Source organism: Corvus cornix, chromosome 9 (assembly GCF_000738735.6).
Source record: "Corvus cornix cornix isolate S_Up_H32 chromosome 9, ASM73873v5, whole genome shotgun sequence".
Taxonomy (NCBI): domain Eukaryota; kingdom Metazoa; phylum Chordata; class Aves; order Passeriformes; family Corvidae; genus Corvus; species Corvus cornix.
In genome coordinates, this window is record NC_046339.1 from 6,916,765 (window position 1) to 6,938,584 (window position 21,820).

Below are 21,820 nucleotides of genomic sequence, written 5' to 3' on the forward strand. Positions count from 1 at the left end.
AGTTCTTTGGCAGCTCTACCCCAGGTGAGGACCTGCACATCATTCCCCCAGGTCCCGGCTGCTGCTGTGTGGCTGCTCCATCCCCATCCCAGGGACACCTGCAGGCCAGGGGCTGCTCTAACCCAACACTGACAACTGACCCAGGCTGGTTAAAAGCACTTGTTTATTGGTTACAATATCAACTCATGGCAACATCTTTCACTGAGCCACTGTACAAATACAAAGAAAAAGATCCATCGTGGAAAAAAAAAAAGCTATAAACAAAGTTCATAGCAAGTGATTTTTTTGTCACAGGGAAGTCTTTTTACAACAGCACTGTTAAAGAACAAATGGCACAAGTCCCTGGTTTTTTAATAGCTTAAATAAAAGCTTTAAGACTGTTTCTGAATACATACACAATCCAAAGGCAGTGCAGAATCACTTCATAATTGGTAACATTACCAAAGTTTTCCAAAGTAGTCAGCAACAAGTAAAAACAAAACAAAACAAGCTGATGAGAGATGCTGGGAACTAAAGGCAAAGTAAAATTAAGCATGTTTAGAAGCACTTTGTTTTGGACTCCTTTGGATGTAATATGTACTACAAGTGTTCAGATGCTTTTATTTAAAAAAAAAAAGAAAACACAAAGAGAGCACCATTGTGTAAGTAAAACAAAGGCTTGAAATACCTAAGACTATTCCACTGAAGTCCATATTAGTTAAAACCTAAACATACTGTGTGGTATAAGAATGTCAGGCACATGTAATCTGTTATCAGTTATATCAATTAGTAACACTGTTCACACATTTACCATAACAACACTGCATTAACATTCTGCATGTATTTTACATAACCAGCAATTGGATAAAAGGCTCTGGTGCCTCTGAAGTGTAGGAGGAGTGTGACCAGCATGCATGCCAGAGTACTGGATACACAGTGCACCATCAACCCATGCTAAGTACTTGTACAGGAAATGCTATCTCAAAACCAGCCATTCTGCTACACAACCATTGATACCAACTAGTCCAATTAGCCAAAACTCTCACCAACATCTTAAAGCACAGCACTAAACCTAGTGGAGGTGACAGTGTCCCCAGAGAGGACAGACTACAACTCTTGGAATGTTTTCACAATGTTTTCATTCCACCTTGAAGTAATTAATGTGAACTTCATTGTGGGACAAGCAGTTACACAACTGAAGTAAGGAGTCAGCTACTTCCAACCCATGCATTACAGTAAGGACACACTGGGACCTGCTGCTGCTCCAGCTCAGCTTTGCCAGGGCAAGGTCAGGCCCTGTCCTGCGGCAGGAAAAGCCTCTTTAATCCATGTTCCCTTTGGAATGGTACAAATCCTGTCACTACATGGAGCTGTCAGCTCTGCCAGCACTGCCATGGATCTGCAGTTCAGCACAGCAGAGGACAGCAGTGTTTGGAAGGAAAAAGGCTGGAGACAGATGGAACCAGGCTACATTACTGAAGTACACGAGCAAACATCAGCACGAAGCCACAGCAGCTTTCTGTGGTTTCCAGAATCTCAACCGCTTTCTCCACCAATAAATAGCCATCCAAGGCTAGATGGGAACACACCCAGGCTGGGCACTTGCCTGAAGGGAGAACTCTATTGCAAAGTCAAATCACATTAAAAAATGCTGACAAATTACCAAAATAAAATAAATCTTGTTACACCAAGCACATGGTTCTGCTTCCCGAGCCATAACCGATTGCCTTTAGAAGAGAGGCTGGGCAAGAGTTACTCTGCCACTGTTTGGCACAATGCTCTTGGTTACTCCAGTTCTGTAATGACACAACTTATTTGAAATTCAGCTAAGGATGAAGTTTGGCTGCAAACTTTTAAAGCCAGTGAAGATGTGCCCACTCACGCTGCAAGACCTGCTGTGAGTTTGCTGTCACAGTGCGGAGTCAGAAGTCACACAAGCTGCACACACGGGCCCACAACAACTGCAGGCACACACCAGTTTCTTTGAAATTCAAAGCTGGGGTAAAACCTTTTAAGTAAAACCTATCAAGGGTCATTTTATTTCCTTCCTTCTTTTAGGAGGAGTTTGAGCTTCTACCATAAAAGCCACCTCCACTTTAGCTGGGGCATCAACCTCAAGAGGTCCCTGCCAGCCGTTTGAAAACGGGAATGCCACAGCCTCACTCATTCCGTGGCATCACCCAGTATCTGTGGTACTGGAATGTGCTTGAAAACTAACCTACAGCCAGGGCAGTACTGGAACAGCAAACGTCACCTGGGCAGGATCTATCACAGGCTTCCTACAAGCTCCAAAGACACACCAGACGCCGTTTCCCCTGTTGTGCTCAGGCTGCTCCAGGTCTCGCGTGTACCAACACCGGAGACCCTCAGACCTGGGGTGACCGAGGAGCAGGGGCAGGCAGAGCTCTGTGATGCCGTTGGACACCTCAGCAAGTAGTTGGCATTCCTTAGTATTTATTTTAAAAGCAGCTGAATCCAAGAGACAAAAGCCATCCAACAATGACAGTGAAGTTATCGGCAGTAATACCTGTACAAGAGCCACTATCACTGTGACAGGCTACCTGAACTGGTAAGAAAAGTTATATACAGCTGTAAAATTGGTTTTGGACTTTCACAAGTAGAAACCAGTTTTAATACCAGAATGTAAAAATGGCACCGGTCTTGGCAAAGGTGTTGACTAGGAAATTGGTTCAAAACACACTTCTACAGAAAAAAATTTTTTTAGAAAAAGAATATTTTCTTAAAATTCCTTAGTAACAAATTTCCAGAATGATTCACTCAAGGCAGCTGTGAGTTAAAAAAAAAAAAAAAAAAAAAAATCAAGTGCATCACTAAAAAATAAACTGAGTCTGCAAGATCCCAAAGAGCTGCTCACTTAAGAGAGTTACAAGAATTCCATAATAGTTCTGTTAATGCAGAGAGATCACAAAGCAAAATGCTGAGGAATTCCTGTGAGACACAATACAGTGGGATTTTGGTCCTACACCACAGGCTGCTGTTAGGAAATGTTCCTTCTCCAGTATAAGAAGCGCCTTTTTTCTTATTTTAAAAGTGAATTTACCGTGATTGACTGGTACATTTTATTGGCACCTTCACCATTATAGACATGGCAAGTTTACAGGCACAGTCTGGAAGTACTGAAATTTAGGATTAAAAAAATACCAGAAACTTGACAAAAGTCATCTCAGCCAGAAATCCATTTGGATATACTACAGGATTCTGGGCCCTTCTTTTTACTACCTGACCCAGAGACACCCAGACTCCCCATCAGTTCCAATGGATGATGACTAATACCATCTTCCAACCTGGTGATTTAAAATTCACGTTATTTTTAAAATAAGTCACTTAAGAGAAGCCAATAGACTTAATCCCCCATTCCAAAATAGCCACAGACGTTCAGATTCCCAAGGGAACATCCACTGTGAGTGCAGACATGCTGCCAGGCACCAAAAAGTGAAGCAACCTCCCTGGGCAGTTTCAAATGGGCATCAGTCACTTGATTTTCCTGTCTCTGCACTGAACTACACTTAATCAGATTTCTCACCAACTGACATCAAAATCAGAATCAAATCAGCAAAGGAGCAGAAATGGCTATTTAGAGTGTCGGAGCTGCAGGACAGCTGGCATCTAGAAACACCCATGGCACAGCCCTCAGGGACCACACAGAACAAGCACACCCTTAAGGTTATCCTGGGCAGTTTTCAGGGGTCACACAGGTGCAGTTAAGTTACACAATTCCTCTGGTAATTCACACTGCACAGAACTGACAACAAGCACTTTTGGCTGTGGTGTGCTTTGGCAACCCCTGAATTTGGAGGGGAATTACAAGCAATTAACTGCACAGTTAAATCCTCTTTAGGAATTTAAGCAAAGTCCTCCTGAAATTCTCAGTTGGTGTGGAATGAGCAAGCTCTGCAGAGACGCTGCTCTGGGCTCTGAGCAGCAGCCAAGTCACTGAGTGCAGATCAGCTGGAGCTTGTGAAGGGCCAAGCCCACCCATCTGGCCAGCACTGAGCTGGCCAAAGGGAAAGCACTCAGCATTTGGCTTCTGTACCCACAGACTGCCTGGAGTAACTGATCAAAATCCTGCAGGGAGGAAGCTAAAACTTCTGGATTTATTTTATTTTCCAATTATTTCTGCTGTTGGTGCAAGTCTACCTGGCATTAACTCCTTGGTGTTTGGAGGTCATGACTGCCAATGGATGAACCAGGAACCACTGGCTTGAAGGAAGAACCCCCCTGATCAAAAACAGGCAAGCAGGTCAAGAAGTGAGTGAGTAAGGCGGTAGGTATTAACTGGGAGTCTCCAGGGCCTTTAAAAAAAAATCAAATGCCTTCCATTATAAAAAACACATACATACCATTGGCTTCACTTTATCTACAGTAAATTCACAAAAACATTTAAAACAGCAATCTAGTTCACCCACTACAAAACTCAGAAGTGACACCTCGGGTTAAAAGCAAAGCTATAAATGTAGTTCCTTAAAAAACGCAAACATATTTCTTTACATACAGACAAATGTTACATGATTGGCTGCTATAATGTGTATATTCTGTTATGTACAAAAAAAAGTACAGGATTAGCAGACTGAGCACAAGCAAAAACCCTTCAAGGACAATCTAACCAAACCACCAAAAACAAAAAGACTGGCTCTTAGTTTGTCGGTCACCATGATTATGTGTGCTGGCCCCTTTTAAAAAGTCAGTGATTTCTTCCCCCCTCCCCTATTTCTTCACTTGATTTTTTTTCTAGTTTACAGAAAGCCTTTTTGTGTAATAATCAGTGAATAGAAAAACTTCACCTGCAAATACAAGGTAGAAATGTTATTTCACAGCTATAGGCTGCAGCATTGATCTCTCCAGATCTCAAATGGAGAATGTACATGTTTGGCTCCCAGTTAATTCCAGATTCTGAGAAAACTGTCCCAAGACCCTGTAGCTACAGCCATGCCGTCATCAGTAACACCTAAACAGCTGACACGGTTGTCATGGCCAGCCAGGACACCTGGAAAAGAAGAAGCAATGGAAGTTTAGTGTCTGCAGGATATTAAGGACTTCAGTTGTTACTCTGCTCTCCCAAGCAAGTCTTAAATTTACTGAAAAAGATGCAATGCAAGATCTTAATCCTCCTTTTTGTTTTTACCCTGAAGAACCATATAGGCTGTAACAGCCTTATCAAGAAACCCAACAATAAGGTATGTAAAAATATGTACACACAATATTGCCTCCATTTTTCTCTCTGCCCTTATGACTTCTCCTTCCTGTCCCAAAGATGTCCTCCTCCCTAATCAGGCTCTCTACCGGTTTTCCCCCCTTTTCTGCCATGGTGTCCACAATTTCAGCCATCAAGCGCTTCCAAAATCGAATGTGATGTCTCCTGACAAAGCCCTGGATACATTAACTGCCTTGAGTTTCCTAAGTTTTGCAATCCCTAGGGATTGCAAATCCCCCATATATTGTGACAAAGACAAGAGCAGCATCATCCTGCCTCCTTCCTGCTTTGGTTCTGCTTTCCCTCTACCCCTTCTTGCCCTTGTCTGCTCTCCCAAGGTTCCCCATCCCGGTCTCACAGAACTAAGGAAAAGGATCTATTTTCAGTCTGAACAGCAGAACTGATGTTCAGAACAGAACCAGGCCCCAGCATTTAAGTTACTGTATGAAATGAGAAAGAAATAGCTGTGCTATAAACATGCTGTGTCCTGACCAGTAACTAAGTCAAGGACCAGAAGTTTCCACTTCCCCTCTTTCCCAACAGCAGGGTTTGCAAAGCAAAAAGACTCCTGTAGCTACATGTGAATTACTGCCACTCAAGGGTGCAAAAGTCAATGCAAACGTGTAATTTTGCACTACTTAATTCCATAAATTTCAGTGAAGTACTTTTTCTGTAGATGCAGTTTTGGAGGGCATTCCTCAGCCTCAAGAACTGGCATCTCCCAGCACACAGATCTGTAAAGCCCTAGAACAGGCCTGTTCTCCTGACTCATTTACTGCTCACGCCACGGAGATGAACTGGAAGCAGTGTAACTTCTGGAAGATACAACGAAATGCAATAAAAGGATGCCATTCCAAGAGTGTTCAAAGGAATCAAGCAGATTCCACACCATCAGCACCAGCACTGGCAATGCCCCGGCTCTGCATTCTGCAGATTTTGGCTATGCAGGCCCTGGAAGAGCTGCCAGCAGTCGGGTCCTCACCTGCCCTCTCCCCTTTGAGGGTGTCCCACACGTTGCAGTTGAAGTCGTCGTAACCCGCGAGCAGGAGGCGCCCGCTCTTGGAGAAGGCGACCGAGGTGATCCCACAGATGATGTTGTCGTGGGAATACATCATCAGCTCCTGGTCGGCGCGCAGGTCGAACAGCCGGCACGTGGCGTCGTCAGAGCCGGTGGCAAACGCGTGTCCGTTGGGGAAAAACTGCGAGGTGGAATGGAGAGACAAGGCTTTGACAGCAGAAAAACACACTGGTCATGGGTTAGTTTAACAACACCACAGGATTATTTTACCAGGGTGACCAAAGGCAGAATGTTTTATTTTGAAGAAATATCTGCATGTTAAAAAATGCATGTACACAGCTATGCAAGGGAGCACCTCTGGAACAGCACTGGGGATGCCTGAGTGACTGGAATTGTACCCAGTTCCTGCGTGTGCTGTAACAGGAGTCACAGGGGATGCCACTGACTCCTACAAAATGGAGCAAACCTCAGTTTTGCACATCCTGGCTGAAGTGGAACACAATGTTCCATCCTGAGCTGGCCAGCCAGGTTGGCTGAGCCAAGACAGAAGACTGCAAACAAGCAATCCAATTTCCTAAAAAAATCTACTCCAAATCCGAGTTATTCTCTCAACAGCGATATTGATTGAAATGGGAATAGAGAGAGCCCAGCACATCTCAGGGTCCAGGTCTAAGTATAGGAGCTGCATTTTTGTACTGGTCATGTGTTTGGTATTTTCTCAGCCTTAACAATTTTTCATATTTATCAAAAACAGATGCAGCTTCGACTTAGATTTCTTTCCCTGTTTTCCAGAGCTTGGACCTTGCAGATCAGAACATAGTGTTACTATGACAGAGAGGAAATATAATGCAGTTTCTAAATATTACCAAATTATTCCAGGGAATATCCAACATCAATACTGATTTTAACTTTGCCTTCCAGAATATTTCACTGGAAGCTCTTTTTGTTCAACAAAAATCTATAAGATGAGGATGGCTTAGCTGTGTTGCACCCTCTCAGTACATTGCATTTATCTACAATTTTCAGTTTTTAACACATTGCCATGCTTCAAAAAGTTTCCCTAGTCCATTCTTCTTAAAAAACAGTGATGTCTCAGTTACTGAATAAAAACACAGGTGAAACTATTCCTGGAACAGCGCAGTACATCACAGACAATGGCAATAATAATTCAGTTATAAAGTAGATTTTAAATTATTACACAACCTTCTCCATTACATACATTTTAACATTCTCTATCCTAACTAATTGATTTTAAATCAAGGTAGCTCAGTGGAGTCTAAGCTGAATTCATGCAAATGTAGCCTTTATCTTCCCCCTTTCTTCCCACATGGAAACAGGAGGATCACTTACACAAACTGCATTAATGTCTGACACGTGCCCTGTGAATGACTGCCTGCACATTCCATCACGGATATCCCAAAGCTTCGAGGAGGCATCGCAGGCACCCGAAACAAAAGTCCTCATGTCTGGACTTAGAGAGAGGCTCATCACATCTCCAGTGTGCCCAGTGAACGTGGTGGTCTGCTGGCCAGTTTCAATATCCCACAAAGCACTGTAGATAAAGTGACACCATTAACACAATGTCCCTCATTATCTCAGAGTTCGAGAGAAAAAAAGAAGAAAGAAGGGGTGAGGAAAGGCCAAGAGAGCTCAAAAACTCACCAAGTGGTGTCTCCTGAGCTAGTGACAATTTGGTTGTCATCTAGGAAGCGACAACAGGACAAGTATCCTAAAAACAAAACAGTTATATAAGGTTTTCATCCAAGAGCAACGACTGAAGGTTAAAATGCAAGAACAGCATCCAAGTTCTCCCACAGCCAGTCCATAAGCACCACAAGCATTGCCCTGCTCAAAGCAGGACTGTATCCCTTGGTGCAGTACCACACCCAGGTGAAGCAAGAGCACAGCCCTACCTGTGTGCCCCGGCAGCTCCCGGCTCACTCGGACATTGCCCTCCCTGGTTTTCAGGTTGTAGATGGAGCAGATGTTGTCCAAGCCTCCACAGGCCACGTAGTTGCCGGAGGGAGCATAGGCACAGGTCATCACCCAGGAGGACCTCAGGGGGATGGCGTGCATCTGCAGAGACACAGCTCGTCAGCAAGGCACGAACGCGGGCCGTGGGGCAGAGCACACAAACACCGCGGGCACAGGACAGCCCCAGAGCCAGCATTTGTTTGGGTTTACAGTGTCTTACATGCAACTCATTTACACATCCTCGGGCTACAGATACCAGCAGTATCTGCAGGGTACATACACAAAGCTTCAGTACATTACTTCATAGCAAAGCTATTGTAAACTTCAGCATTTGCAACATTTGTTCATTCTAGTTAGATTTCTCTGTCCAACTTTTTTACATCTTTGAACTATAGGTTGTAAGACAGGATGGCTGTCCCCATGGAGACTGGACAGTGTACAGAAGCACAGCTCCACTCCACACTACCTAAGCTTTCCCCCAACAGCTGTTTTTCTTCCTTCTCTTTTCTCCGCCCTCAAACCCAAAGCACTCTTGTAAATTCTAAGGTTGTGTATTTCTACAGCTCAAAACCAAGTTAGTTTCAGAAACAATACCACACAGGCAGAGAGCTACAGCTATTGCCCCAGCAAAGTCAGTGACAATGTTACATATTACTATGTAATTAACTATTGCTTCAGACACAACAGACCTACAACATATCACTAGTGCTCAGCTAGCCATGAAAGGAACAAAAAGAGATTATGAATGAGAAAGACTGCTTTTGATTTTTCACTTGCAACCATAGGAAAAAATAGACACAAGCCCACTCAAACACACAACTGATACATGAATTATTGATAAGGATTATAAATAACTACCTTATTTGTTGTATAACTATCCCAAATAATTAATTTTCCATCTTGAGAAGCACTGACTAGTAGCCTAAATATGAACACAAAATAAAATATGTTAATATAAAACAAACAAAAAAAATCTCAAAATAGACATACATCATGCATGAGTATCAAGTGAGTCAGAAGTTTCATAATTTTTTACTCTCTGCTTTTTCATTTTTATTGGAGGGGTGCATTTGTTGGAAAAAGTCTGCAAAGATCTAGATCTCCATATTACCTGACAGGAATCACATGGAGACTCATGATTAGAAATGAATACAAGCAAACAACTTGCTGAAAACACATTTTATTAACTCTCTCCACAACTGCTTTCATTATTCATGTAACTACGCAGTTACACAAAAGCAAATAAGGATTTAGGTGAAAATAAATCTTGGGAACAGATTCTAGGAGAAGGCAAAATATCTATAGCAAGGACAAGCAAAATACCTCTTCTCTCAACCCCCCACCAGTGGTGGTCTGTGATCCCCTGCAAGGGCAGCAACACCACTCCACGAGGCTGCCAGGACCTGACATTAACCTCAAGGTGCCAATCTCATCTCCAGCCCTTGACTGGCAGGTTCCAGGCTCCCATGTACAAACCTGGAGTCAGATCCCCAGTGCATGGCATAGATTTTGGCTAAGTGACCTCTGAGCGTGCGCCGGGTTCGCATTTGGATTCGACCCACCGAGTCCAGACTTGTTGTGATCTAAAAATAAATAAAACAAACCCCTGAGATACTGGGAACTATTTTTAATGTACAAGATAACAAAAATACATTTGAACTTTGATAGAACATTATCTATCTTGGCACACAACAAAAACCATAAAAAAATAGGATACTGGTGTACACCCAGCAACACCGACACAAACAGATTTTATAGACAGACACAACACACTTCCACAGTGGCTACAATGAACTTCAGGAAGCTCTTTTAAAATACTTCTACATTATACTAAGACTATTTCAGATTATTAAATCTGAAAGTTTGCAATTTAAACCAATGAAAGAAAATGCTCCAGTATTTACTGCACTGTTACTTTTTAAAGCATGGCAGAACTTTACATGCAAAATAATTCTGTTTCAAAAACACTGCTAAAAATGTTTATTTAAGTCTTTCTAAATATGTTTAACACAATAAACATACTCCACTTGAAAGGTAAACTGGAAGCAGGATCCATTAAGATGGTGGGGGGGGTTTGACTAGTTGGGGTTTTTTGCTGTTTTGTTTATTTGGGTTTTTTTGGTGGGGCTTTGTTTGGTTTTAAATAACTGCATAAATACACATCCATTTCCAAAGGTTTCTTTCACTTTATTCTTTCAGTTACTGAACAGGAACATGCTACAGTCACGAATGGATATTTTTATTTTTTTCTCTCTCAAGTAACAGCCTACACAAAGAACAGGAACATACCTGAGCGAGAGTTGTGTCACTACATGCTTTCCTGGCATCCTGAAACAAAACAATGAAACAAGTTGAATTGGAAAGGCAACACTGAGCATCAGCTGAGAAGGACTAAAGGAAAAGTAACTCTTGAGCGAAATTTCAACACACTCAAAGCCACACACCAACACCAACTGACATGCCAATATCCCTTTTGTCACCCTAATTTGTTTTATTGTTCAAGGAATCTAAAAAGCAATGGCACACAAGGGGTAGTGGAGGAAGAGGGACTTAGGAAGGGCCATGCCCCAGCAGCCTTTGAATCTCCCTTTCTACAGACCATGGGATTCAAAGGCATTTGGAGCTGAAGTCCCAATGCCTACCCTTTTCCCTGTATTCCTTCCCTGGGGTGGATGTGCTTGCTCAGGGTGTGCTGAGCACAAGGGAAGAACTGATCCACCTGAAAAAGCAACCATATATTACACAGGGTTAGCAAGCTCTGTGCCACACAAGGCTCTTGCACAAATTAACTTCCTTGCTGGTTGGGAGAGGCAGGGTGAAAATCAACAGGCAGGATCCAGGGAGCAGGACAGACAGCAGGATCACCAAAGCTTGAAGTGATGATGTACTTGATACAAATGGGAGGCAAAAAAATGGCCCAGTAACACCCTCACCCATTTCACGGAATGGGTGGTGCTCAGATCTCCACACTCCATGGTTTTCTCCTTATCTCAGACTCTGGACACAGGACTTGTTTCCTGCATATGATTCAACCTGACCTAGAAAACAGACTTGGCTTTCATTTGCATAATCAAGAGTTCCAGACTGAACCTCTGACACAGGTGAGCTTCACTGAGCCTCACCTGCAACACTCTGATTGTGCAAGACCTGGTTTTAGTCACAGCTGTGACTGCAGCGCTCTCCTGCAGCTCAGGCCCCATCTGCAGAAACAGCCCTCTGGTCAGCAACTCCTTCTGAGAAACATGGTTTAAACTGCCTTAAAATTAGACAGGAACCGTGCAGCACAAGTTAAACGTGGTTTAAACTTGCTTAAAATTAGACAGGAACTGAGCAGCATAAGTTGAAGTTAAAACTACCAACAGCTGTACTGAAAGATCACGCACAGAACCCTCTCAAGTCCTGGCAATTTCTCCAACTTGTGCTACCACTGAAGCAGGCACTCAACAGTGATGGTGCCTCTTCAGCAGCACTTCGTGTTCAGTCTGTGTAGGAATGGCAAGGTCCCCTTTGAGAGCAGGAACAGACATATTTGCTCTCACATTTTGGAGCTGCCTCAACGCATTCAGGACAGCATCTTCAATTTTCTTCCAAGCTCTTGCTTGAGAGTTACTTGACATTACAACTTTAACATTTTTTAAGTGCATGTTTATTTTGCCCACCCTTTGTAGCTCTCCTCCCAAAAAGCAAGCCTGAGAGTGGATTAAGTCATCTCAACTTATTTTTATAATGTCTGAACTGTAGAAATATTTATAAAATGTTGACGTCTGGAATCAGGAGGGGTTTAAAATACCAGAGCAGCAAATCCCTTAGAACTCACGACTTATTTCATCCACAGGAAGAAGCACACTGGATTTTAAATGACTATTTGTTTGATTTTCCTGAAATACTTGAAGATGTTCAACACAAAATGAATTCTGAATGCAGTCTGAATGAAACAAAGCATTTTCCCTCTTTAAGAGCAAGCTCTTAGCAACTCCTATATTTGAGGCTGTCTAATATTTGCCATACAACTGGCAAAATTGCAGGAAAGGAGAGTTTCAACAGGCTATTAGGCTATTTTAATTCTTACATTGAAACTGTATTTCTACATATGCACCATCAAAACAGAATCATTATTGTCAGAACATAAAAAAGCTCCTCTATGTAACTGCAGATTTTTCTCAGTTCATGCTGCAGACAATGCAAAATTTTTGAGAAAAATCTAACTGCTTGATTAGTGTGCAGGCCCCAGACTTTCCTAGCACACACTTCAGATTGCAGTTTTTTTCCCCCAAACTACATGTGTTTTTTTTAATACAGTGTGGTTTTTGTCCAAAATGTTCGAATGACACTGTGCCAAGTAAGCAACACTTCTAAAAATCATTATCCTCAATTTCAGTTCTCACAGTGAGGACACACATGTCACATGGGAACTTCATCACAGACAGAACTAGGAATTAACTTTAACCATCAAGTCATCTGACAGATATCTGACAATTCATTGTTCAGTGTTCCAACTTCCTGCACTGAAAGTTCCTGCAGGCTGATGCTGTACATTGTCCGTGCACAGACCAGAGCTTCGGCTGCAGTAACTGCATGGGGAGACACAGGTACCCACATCACCTAGATACTGCAAAAATAAAATTAAGAGTCATGAAACACTTCTAAAATATTGCAGGCTGAAGTCCATTGGGGAATCAAAAGCTCTGCATTGCGGTTTCTACACCTTAGGAAGCCGTTAGGGACAATCTTATCTGGACCTCACGTCTAGGCACAAAGCTGATTTTTTGGGATTATATTGTTAGAGGAAACAATCAGACAAAACCCAAGAGTTGTCAACAACTAAGACAGCAAAATGCTAGCTATACATAAAACATCAAATGCTGTTAGTGACCTCATCTCTTTTTAGGACTGCATCAAAATAATTCCTGAAAATTACCAGCGCAGTAGATCTTCTCAACACTTAAAACTCCTGTTTTTCAGATCCTGGATCTATCTTCTCACCCATCCCAAACAAACAGAAAATGTACAATGATTTAATAAGCAAGGTAAGTAGTCATCTCTACAAATATGAAATTGAATTATTTGGTCAGAAGTTTCATGGACATTAAGTCATATGGGGCATTTTTAATTGCCTAACTATCTGAAGTTAGAATTAAGCACAAGGTATCCAAGCCTGCACTCAGATCCCAAGAAGCAATCACCAGTTGCCACTGCTGAGCCAGGGGACTCCAAAGGCAATATAACCATGGTTACTCAGCTACATCTGACAGATCCAGTTACAAGTTTGGGTGGTCGAGTAAAAAGGAAATGTTAGATCGACCTAAAGCCACAAAATGGAGTCATTAACAAAGGGCCAATCAGATTTTTATGCTCCAAAATTTAAAAAAGAAGCAAACATTCCTGCAGCACAGTGTAGCCCTCTAATGTGCCTGGTAGCTCTTTCTTCACACAATTTTGCATGAAACCAGACTCACTGATTACCAAGACTGAACAAAGACTTAATTGGCTCCCCTGGACATAACATAATGACAAAGTCTTTACACAGCATGCAGAGAAAGAACTGAAAGATTGTGTACCCCTTTTAGCACTGCAGTTCTGTAACAAAGCTTAACTTGGAAGAAAAAAAAAAAAAAAAAAGAAGTTTTTTAAGCTAAAAATGATTTGTATCCGCTACAGAGCTGGTGAAAGGGGCACCCAGTGCCACAGCACCGCCTGATCCCCACATTGTCTTTCCACAGTGTATTAAGTGAGAACAGGACACAGAGCTCTCCTTGGATGGCACTGAATGAGCAGCATTTGCCCCCAGCACAAGTCCTGACACATGAAGAGTGTTCAGCACATGGCTGACACCACCAAGCAGCCTCACACCTCACAGGAGACACCAAAGAACAACTGCTGCCAGCAGATGCCATGCTAAAAAAAGCTTGTGTGCATGCAACATATTCCAAGAAACCTGTACTGTTCACTGATAGGAATGTCTGCAAATAAGGCATTCCCATATAAATCAGATTTATGAATGTGTCATGCTTTGAAAATGTTGATGAAAAATAAACAGACTTTGAAGATCCTTATTATACTTTACTGAAAACTGCATCACTGAAACAAACGCATGTTGCAAAAGATTCCTGGAAAACTGACTTTGGGCATGACAGCTCATACTCGGCTTATCTTCACTGAGTAAATACAACAAAAAAATAGCATGTATGGGGGCATCAGCATTTAATAAAAATTAAGCCAAGAAACAGTGCTTGTTGAAAATGACATCCACCCTGGAAGGCACTGTCACACTCCCTGCTTTGACCTCAGTCTTCTCAGGGGTCACTTTTAGCCCAGGACCAAGCCTTTCTAAGACCCTTAAGCCCAACTTGACATGCCTAGGTTCTAGAAGTTTGCTGCTCCCTTCTGTTTTTAAAAACCCAGAACATAAAACTTGTAGAAACACATACAACCCTAGCACCAAAACTCAGCAAACTTCAACAGGAAATAAAACATTTTGTTCAACAAATATTACAAATTTACTTCATTATACCAATGGCTTTTCTGATTTTTAACCAAATATTCTGAAAATATTTCAAGTTCTGCACAAGTGAAACAGGAACAACTGATAGATCTTTACAGTTTATTCCCTTAAAGGAGGAACTTTATCATGGAAAACAAGCAATTCACAATTCTTACTCTGATTTGGTTTCGCAGCTGCTCTGCCTCCTGCCGCAACTGCTCCAGCTCACTCATCTTCTTCAGCCTCTATTTCTCACACTCCACTGGTGAAGAAAACCTGCCAATAAGAGGGAAGAAAGAGATACTGAAAGTTATTTTTCTTCTCTTTAAAAAACAGAACAAAAAACCTGAGAACCTGAGTATATATATGTTTTTATTCTTTTAGAAAGGCTTCCAAATAGACATTCCCTTTAGTATACCGTGCTAATGAATTTGGCAAAACCTAAGTGATTTCAATTCCTGAATTACCACGAAAAGCAGAATTAAGTAAAGTCTATTCTGAATATAAAAGCAACTGTCAACAGAACCACCCACTGTACTTTATAAACCTGTTTTGTAGCAGCTCCCTCCTGCTACCCTGCCCAGAAATCTCAGTCAGTCTGTGCCCCAGGATGGCAACACAGAGCAGAGGCTGTAGGTCCCCCCAGTATTTACAGGCACCTTGCACAGGACATCCGGGGGCAGACTTGGTTTTAATTAAAGATGAAATTTTTTAATCCTAGACTACATCAGATTTTCTCCACCTTTTTCTCATATTTTTCTCAGGCAAGGCACAATGATCCTGTCATTTCAAAAGCACCCACGAAGTGAGAAAGGACAGCAAAGACCAAACCATCCCTAAAAGCATCCTTGTGTTGATACAGCCCTCAGCTTCCTAAAGCAGTTGTCATCTGAACAAGGACTCAAAGCAAACTTAATAAAAAGATCAATTAACAGTAAGACTGCATGAAGGCACACCTTCAGGTTAGTCATTTTTTTTTCAAATCAGATTTTTGCATCTGATTTTTTCAGTGTGTTGAACAAAGTTTCCTCAGATCAATTTTCCATTTTTTTATCCCCAGCATAGCAGTGCAGCCAAACACCACTAGAGACCTCTTAAGCCTATTCACACACATGGAGATTTCAATATCCTTGCAATGAAAGCAACATCAGCAAGTAAATTGCTCACAAACAAGCCAGGCACTTATTTGTAATTTTTTCATGACAGAAAAAGCACACCAGAAAAGTGATGATTGTGGTCCCATGACATTATCTAAAAAGCCAAAACACTTCTAGCTTATAGCAGAAGACAGACTACTACTCACAAAATAAAAATTGAGGAAGGAAGGAAAACAAGCAGGAAGAACCTATTCAAAACGTTAGTCTATGCTTCCTATTTAGTCCACCGAAAAATGGCCAAAAAACAGAGGAAAAAAGGTCACAGTTTGTCTGGTCAGTTGTAGACCTCTAGGGAAACCCTTTTCTTTGGTCTGGCTACTGGTTCTCTGCAGTTCAGTAGTGATGTGCTCTAAAAGACTGACTGGAAAGCTTTCTTCCATCTGTAAAATACGACACTCTAAAGGAGTGAGAAGCTTTGGTTCAAAGCAATTTGTAATACAATAATCATCTTTGGACTAACAATGTATACAAGTGTTTGAGAGCTACAAAGTTTATTGCTGCTCAAGAAGAAAACGATCTTCACTAATTATCCATCTACTTCCTTTCAATCTCAACCTCTGTGCTACCCACAGGTATCACTTCAAGTCCATTTCAGAAGCAGCTCACAAACATACACACGTAAGTTGGATCATCTCCAAATCAAAATACATCCCCACCAGTAAGAGGGATGGTGACTCAGCTCTTAACTAGTATTTCCAGCTATGTGTAAGCAAACTGGGAGGTTCACACCCTTCCCTTCCTTAAACCTGTGCTCTGTTCACTACAAAGATGTTGTAATTCACATGGGAATTCTCTAGGAGACTACTCCATTTCCTACTGTGTTCCTTTTTCTGAAGCCCAGATTATTTAACACTGCTTAATGCACAGCAGGCATAACATACAAGTCATCAACACTGGTGTCCAATTTTAAAAACTAAGCATTAAAAACATGACTTTAGCACACACATTAATCACATACCTTTATAGGCTATCAACTTTAATTACAACCTTAACACCTTTAATGGGGATATCTCCATGAAATACAGCCCCACTTTCAGTTCTGACAGTGTCAAATTAACCTTTTCAGTATGACTTTCCTTTTTCATTCCAGAACCTACTCAAAGGTAACACAGACAGAACAATGGTCTCAAAGGTCTAAAGCCAGCCAGCCATGCTGTCTGCCAATGTTCGGTAGTCTTGTGTGCTATTTTTAACAGGAGATAAAGATTCCTAGCAGAGAAGTTGATGTATCTCTAATTTTGTGAGAAGGGAAGTCAGCTTCTGCCCTGTGATGTGCCACACACTTCAGTGCTCTCTAGACAGTCACTTCAAATTCTCACAGAGAACTACTGATCATAAAGAAAGTGAAATTACTCACAACTGGAAGCATGCATGGCCAGTCACAAGCACCCAAAGTTAGGGCATTTTTCTGTTCATAGGTAAAGCTGTGAGCAGATTTGAGAATGAGCTGTAGCATTGCACTGGCATTCAAAGATCATCAATGACCATTCTGCACATAAAGTTAATCTTAATTAATGTCACTCCTATCAGCACTGTTCACCCACTAATGCCATTTCTGTACCAAGCTGCACCAGCAGCTACACAGCTGTTAAACTTCACAGCTTTAAATCGTGTTACACTTCTCCAAGTTCCTACATGGACAAACTCCAGAAGCCTTCTCACTCACCCACATGTATTTAGTTTAAAAATAATTCTGAAGTGAATAAAAGGACAATGATCCTTCATATTTTTGAAAGAAACATTTTTTAGTAGTGGAAAAGCCCTAGCAGCACCAGCATGTTCTAAATCTGCAAAGCCTTAAGCATCACTGCTCAGTAAAAATGTGTCAGAGGTCCAAGGTCAAGCTATACCTCAATGAGCAGAACTGCCTTCAAACCAGCACACGCTTCCACAAAATCCAGGGTCACTTTAGAACTGGATCACTATAGCTTTAAGCATTGAATTCCTTTCCAGTACACAGCATTTGAACAGCAAACTCTGAAATATTAAGCTGTGTATAAACACCAAGATACTACAGTAAACAAACTAAGTGCAGTTCAACTATTAAATTGAAGTGTATCCAACAGTGTTGCACTGCCTGGCAGCAGCTCCCAAGGCAAAGGCCTGTGTGTTCAGATCATCATCCACCACTAAGTATCTAGCAGAACTGGGAGAAAGATGCTTCCACTTGGGATTTTTACTTTTTTTCCAAGCACTGTTTTCATGTGCCCACAGGAAGTTACAGAAATTGAGTGGGTAGGGAAGGAAGCTCTACAGATGCATTTCCAGATTCACACTAACTCCACAAGCAGCATCTCTGAACTCCTGTCAAACTCCTGTGGGAGCATCTTAGTGATGTCACCAGACTCACGGCAGCAACACAGGAAGATAAGCACATGCTTGGAAGCTTGGAACCCGTGGATGCATCTGTGTCTGTTTTAGTACTTCTGATGCTACAGCAGTATGGTTAAAGAGAAGTAGCTTTGTGCAAAGACCATTACCCAGGTTAGATTTACTTGCTGTAATACTGTTTCTAAGCCTATCAGTGAGGTGACCAGTGAAGCACAGAAGAACACAGAAATGAGATGCTTGGCAGCACTGGCAAAGCAGAGGCGGCATCCTACAAACCTGTCCTCAGTGCAGAGAAGACACCACCACAACCTTGAAGTGTGCTACCATGGATCAGGTAAACAACTCTGGTTTTATCAGATTAAATGCCAGGACTGCTTTGGCAGGGCTTACAAGGATTGCCAAGAACAGAGGTGCTCTCTGTTCTTGCAGATTTTTCCTCATACAAATTACTGAAAACCTCAGTGGATTCAACACCAACCCATACTAGGTTACAAAGGACACACAATGCCTGCTCACTTTCCCCTCCAAGATCAAAACACTACAGCCAGGAAGGAGCGCAGCTTCACAGCCCAGGAAAATCTTTCTTCCAAACATGAATTTCCTCAGGAGCCCAGCTGTACCATGCTCAGCCATATACACAGCAAATCCATCAGCTCTTGCACCTGTATGGGCAGAAAGAGTGTGTGAGGATTCCTCCTGCATCTCAGGAGACTGGGGTAACGTGATGCCTACTTCCCTGACTTAGATGTATTTTTAATAATGTTGAATCAGAAAAAAATATTTTTGAGTTCACTCAGATGCAGAATACTTGTGGTATCTGCTTTTCAGCATTCAGAGGTGGCACCTTTGATGAAAGAGGTCAGATGCTTCTCTTCAAACGCAACTCATGATGTGCACCATGCACTATGAACAATTTCACCTGCTGAGGCCTCGAGGGGAAGAGCAACAGGACAAAGAAGAACTTTTCAGTACCTTTGGTAGCCGAGGGTGTGCCACTGCAAGACACCCAAAGCAGAAGGAAATGGGGTCAAAGATACAAGATGCTTCCATCAGCAGCAACAGCACAGGGAGCTCACTGTGCGTGTTGACTTTGTGCAGCCAGGGAGGCACATCCTTGCCCTCCGTCATTTGTAGGCTGAACTGCACTTCACTGCAATTTCTCCTCAGTGGACTTGTACAAGTGAATTTACTGATACCAAAATAAAGTGCCTCCCAAGGCAAAATAATTAACTAAGTCAGATTCCACAGTATATCTAGTGCCAAGAAAGCCACGGGCAGGCTTGAGTGCTCCACAGATAAATCACTCCTTACACTATTCCTGATTCAGTAGCAACATCATTTGCTAAGGGTTTAATTCTTCATTATACAGGCAGGCAGTGATAAATTATCCCAGGGTCTTGTCTCCAAAGTACTCTCTCTGAAACCTGTGGACTCAAAACTTTGTGGCTGGAAAAACACCCTTTTCTCTGCAAGAGTTACTAGAGATGTGTAAATATGCCCCTCCCCACAACAAAGCATTGCTATTTTTCGTGGCAAATATATAGAGATTAAAGGGACCGCAGAAAGAACAGTCTGCTTGACTGGATTCTTAAGAGCTATCACCCAGAGAATTATTTAGGTAAAAATTTCATTTTGTGTCAAAAAATCAGTCCTTTAGAACGGAAATAAGTGCTTATCAACACTTGCCAACTTCAAGTTTTCAATTCCTATGCAGCAAGATCTCAAAGTGATCAACAGACAGCTGGAGAAAGGAGGTTCCATGGCTTTCATATGATCATCCCTACTAGTGATCACACAGGCGGCTAAATGTAAGGAATGCTAACCATAGCACTTTACTAAATATAGGGGAAAGACACCAAGAAATACTCCAACTCTCTCAAGGGAGATACACTGGTAACTCACAGACACTCAGGCTGTGGACAATGGGTTCTGGCTCTGAAGCTGAGCCCTGCCAGCACACACAGACCAACACTTTACACATACAGGATGTGCCACAGAAGATTTTGATAAAACATTTCTTCATTTAGGGACACTAAACAAGACTTTGGCAGCTTTGCACAGCCATTTATGTCTCCCCAAAGCGATGAATAGAGAAGAATAGAGAGAGGTTTTATTTCTTACAGCCTGAAGAGAATGGATTCAACATAGTCAAAATCTACAAACTTGGACATGGTGGTCAAAGCCTTACGTCAAGTGAAATCTCTGCCTGCACAACAGTCATTTAAAGTGCATTAATGCTGTGCTGCAGTTACATACCTTCATATATAAAAGGTATTTCAGCTGGAATTTTACATAATGTATTTCCTATGGTAGAGCTGTTTGAGAACCACACATACACTCAGCTCTCCACTGAGGAAAATTAAACATTTAATGGCTTTTTTTACTATACCTTGGCCCTATGCTGCCTCTCCTTTGTTTCTCAGAGACCTTTCCAGCTATCCATTCTCCCAAGCCTTCTTTGTTCTGACCTGTAGCAGTACAGCATCAATAAACAAAGACAACAAAGCAAGGAGCTTTTATCGTGGTCAACTAATACTTGAATCCCAGGAGAATAATGCTGGTTTAAGTTGAAATAACAGTATCTAAGGGCTGTAATTGCCCCATTATGTACCTTGGTCTTTCTCTCTCCTCTCAAACCTCTTCAGTCCATCTCCAGCCCTTCTTTATCTCTAATGTATACTTTTGAGGAGTGCACTAACTGCAGAACATCTACCACACATCAGTTAAGTAAGAGAATAATGGTTATTCCCTCAAAAAATGGTTACCACTTAGAAAATAAGACTGGAAATCCTAACTGAATCTTTTCCTTAAGATTTTAAAATGTTCATTTTGTCAGAAGTAATTAATTGCCACTCTGAGTTCCGATCCCCAGGCAGATGTAAAGGAGAGTTCTCCCATGCTCAGGGCTTCTGGTCTCCCCAAGAAGAAAACAGGAAGCAGCCTGGGTGTGACCCCACTCGCTGAGGTCAGTGCTATTGTTGCACTTCTGCACATTTTGGAAGTGTTTTAAAGTGATATGTCTCCATTATAGCTTTGGTACAAAAACAGGAAATAATCAACCAACGCCTCTCAAGAGGAAGGGTATGAGCAGAACTTACTTGAACACCCATTCCTCTAAGAGATACCATCCCCAGTTTTAAGGGACCGATGAACGTGTGTGCTCAAAACTGCATGGACAGCTGGAAAGGAGACATCACAAGAAAGGCTGAAGCAAACCTCCAATGAGTGGGATTCAAGACTTGCCTCTAGGTGTGCCCACATGCCCCGAGCAGTTACATCAGGGACACAACCCCACCCACCAACAGGGTGGCACAAGCAGTTTCAAGGCAACAATACTGCTCCTTCCTCCCTTCGCCAAAACACCTCAGACCTACTCATCATAAAGAACAGAAATATGTGCCATTTTACACACACATACACACTCAGCCGGGGATTTTTAATAGGACTTTGAAATAAAGCCTGCCACATCAAAACACTTCTATTTACCACAGTAACTACTTGGAGTTATGAAGAGAATATAAACCTCTGTGTTCACCTTCAGACTTGAGCACTGTAAACATCACCCTTGAGTGTTCTTCAGCCACAGAGGGGAGCAGAGGAAGCAGCAGCTCGAGCATGTCCTGCGGTGCTGCCGCATCTCAAAGCCATCACTCGGCTCACAGAGAATG

The 21,820-nt window shown here is 42.1% G+C and overlaps 1 protein-coding gene across 5 annotated transcripts in view; it reads right to left on the reverse strand.

The window, feature by feature from the left end:
- Positions 1–146: 146 nt before the first annotated feature.
- The window catches only part of GNB4 (G protein subunit beta 4), a 58,941-nt gene continuing 37,267 nt past the window's right edge, over positions 147–21,820 (reverse strand). For 2 of the 5 annotated variants that reach the window (XM_010397338.3, XM_039556721.1), the window contains exons 2-10: positions 14,841–14,940; positions 10,473–10,511; positions 9,660–9,766; positions 9,042–9,105; positions 8,123–8,285; positions 7,872–7,938; positions 7,560–7,761; positions 6,174–6,390; positions 4,722–4,984 (exon numbers count right to left, since the gene is read on the reverse strand). In XM_010397338.3, the coding sequence (XP_010395640.1) occupies positions 4,878–4,984; positions 6,174–6,390; positions 7,560–7,761; positions 7,872–7,938; positions 8,123–8,285; positions 9,042–9,105; positions 9,660–9,766; positions 10,473–10,511; positions 14,841–14,897 (1,023 nt within the window). In that variant the 5' untranslated portion in view covers positions 14,898–14,940 and the 3' untranslated portion in view covers positions 4,722–4,877. Of the gene's footprint in view, positions 4,985–6,173; positions 6,391–7,559; positions 7,762–7,871; positions 7,939–8,122; positions 8,286–9,041; positions 9,106–9,659; positions 9,767–10,472; positions 10,512–10,825; positions 10,884–14,840; positions 14,945–21,820 lie in introns of those variants that run through there. The other 3 variants (XM_019284611.3, XM_039556720.1, XM_019284612.2) reach the window with 3 other exon arrangements.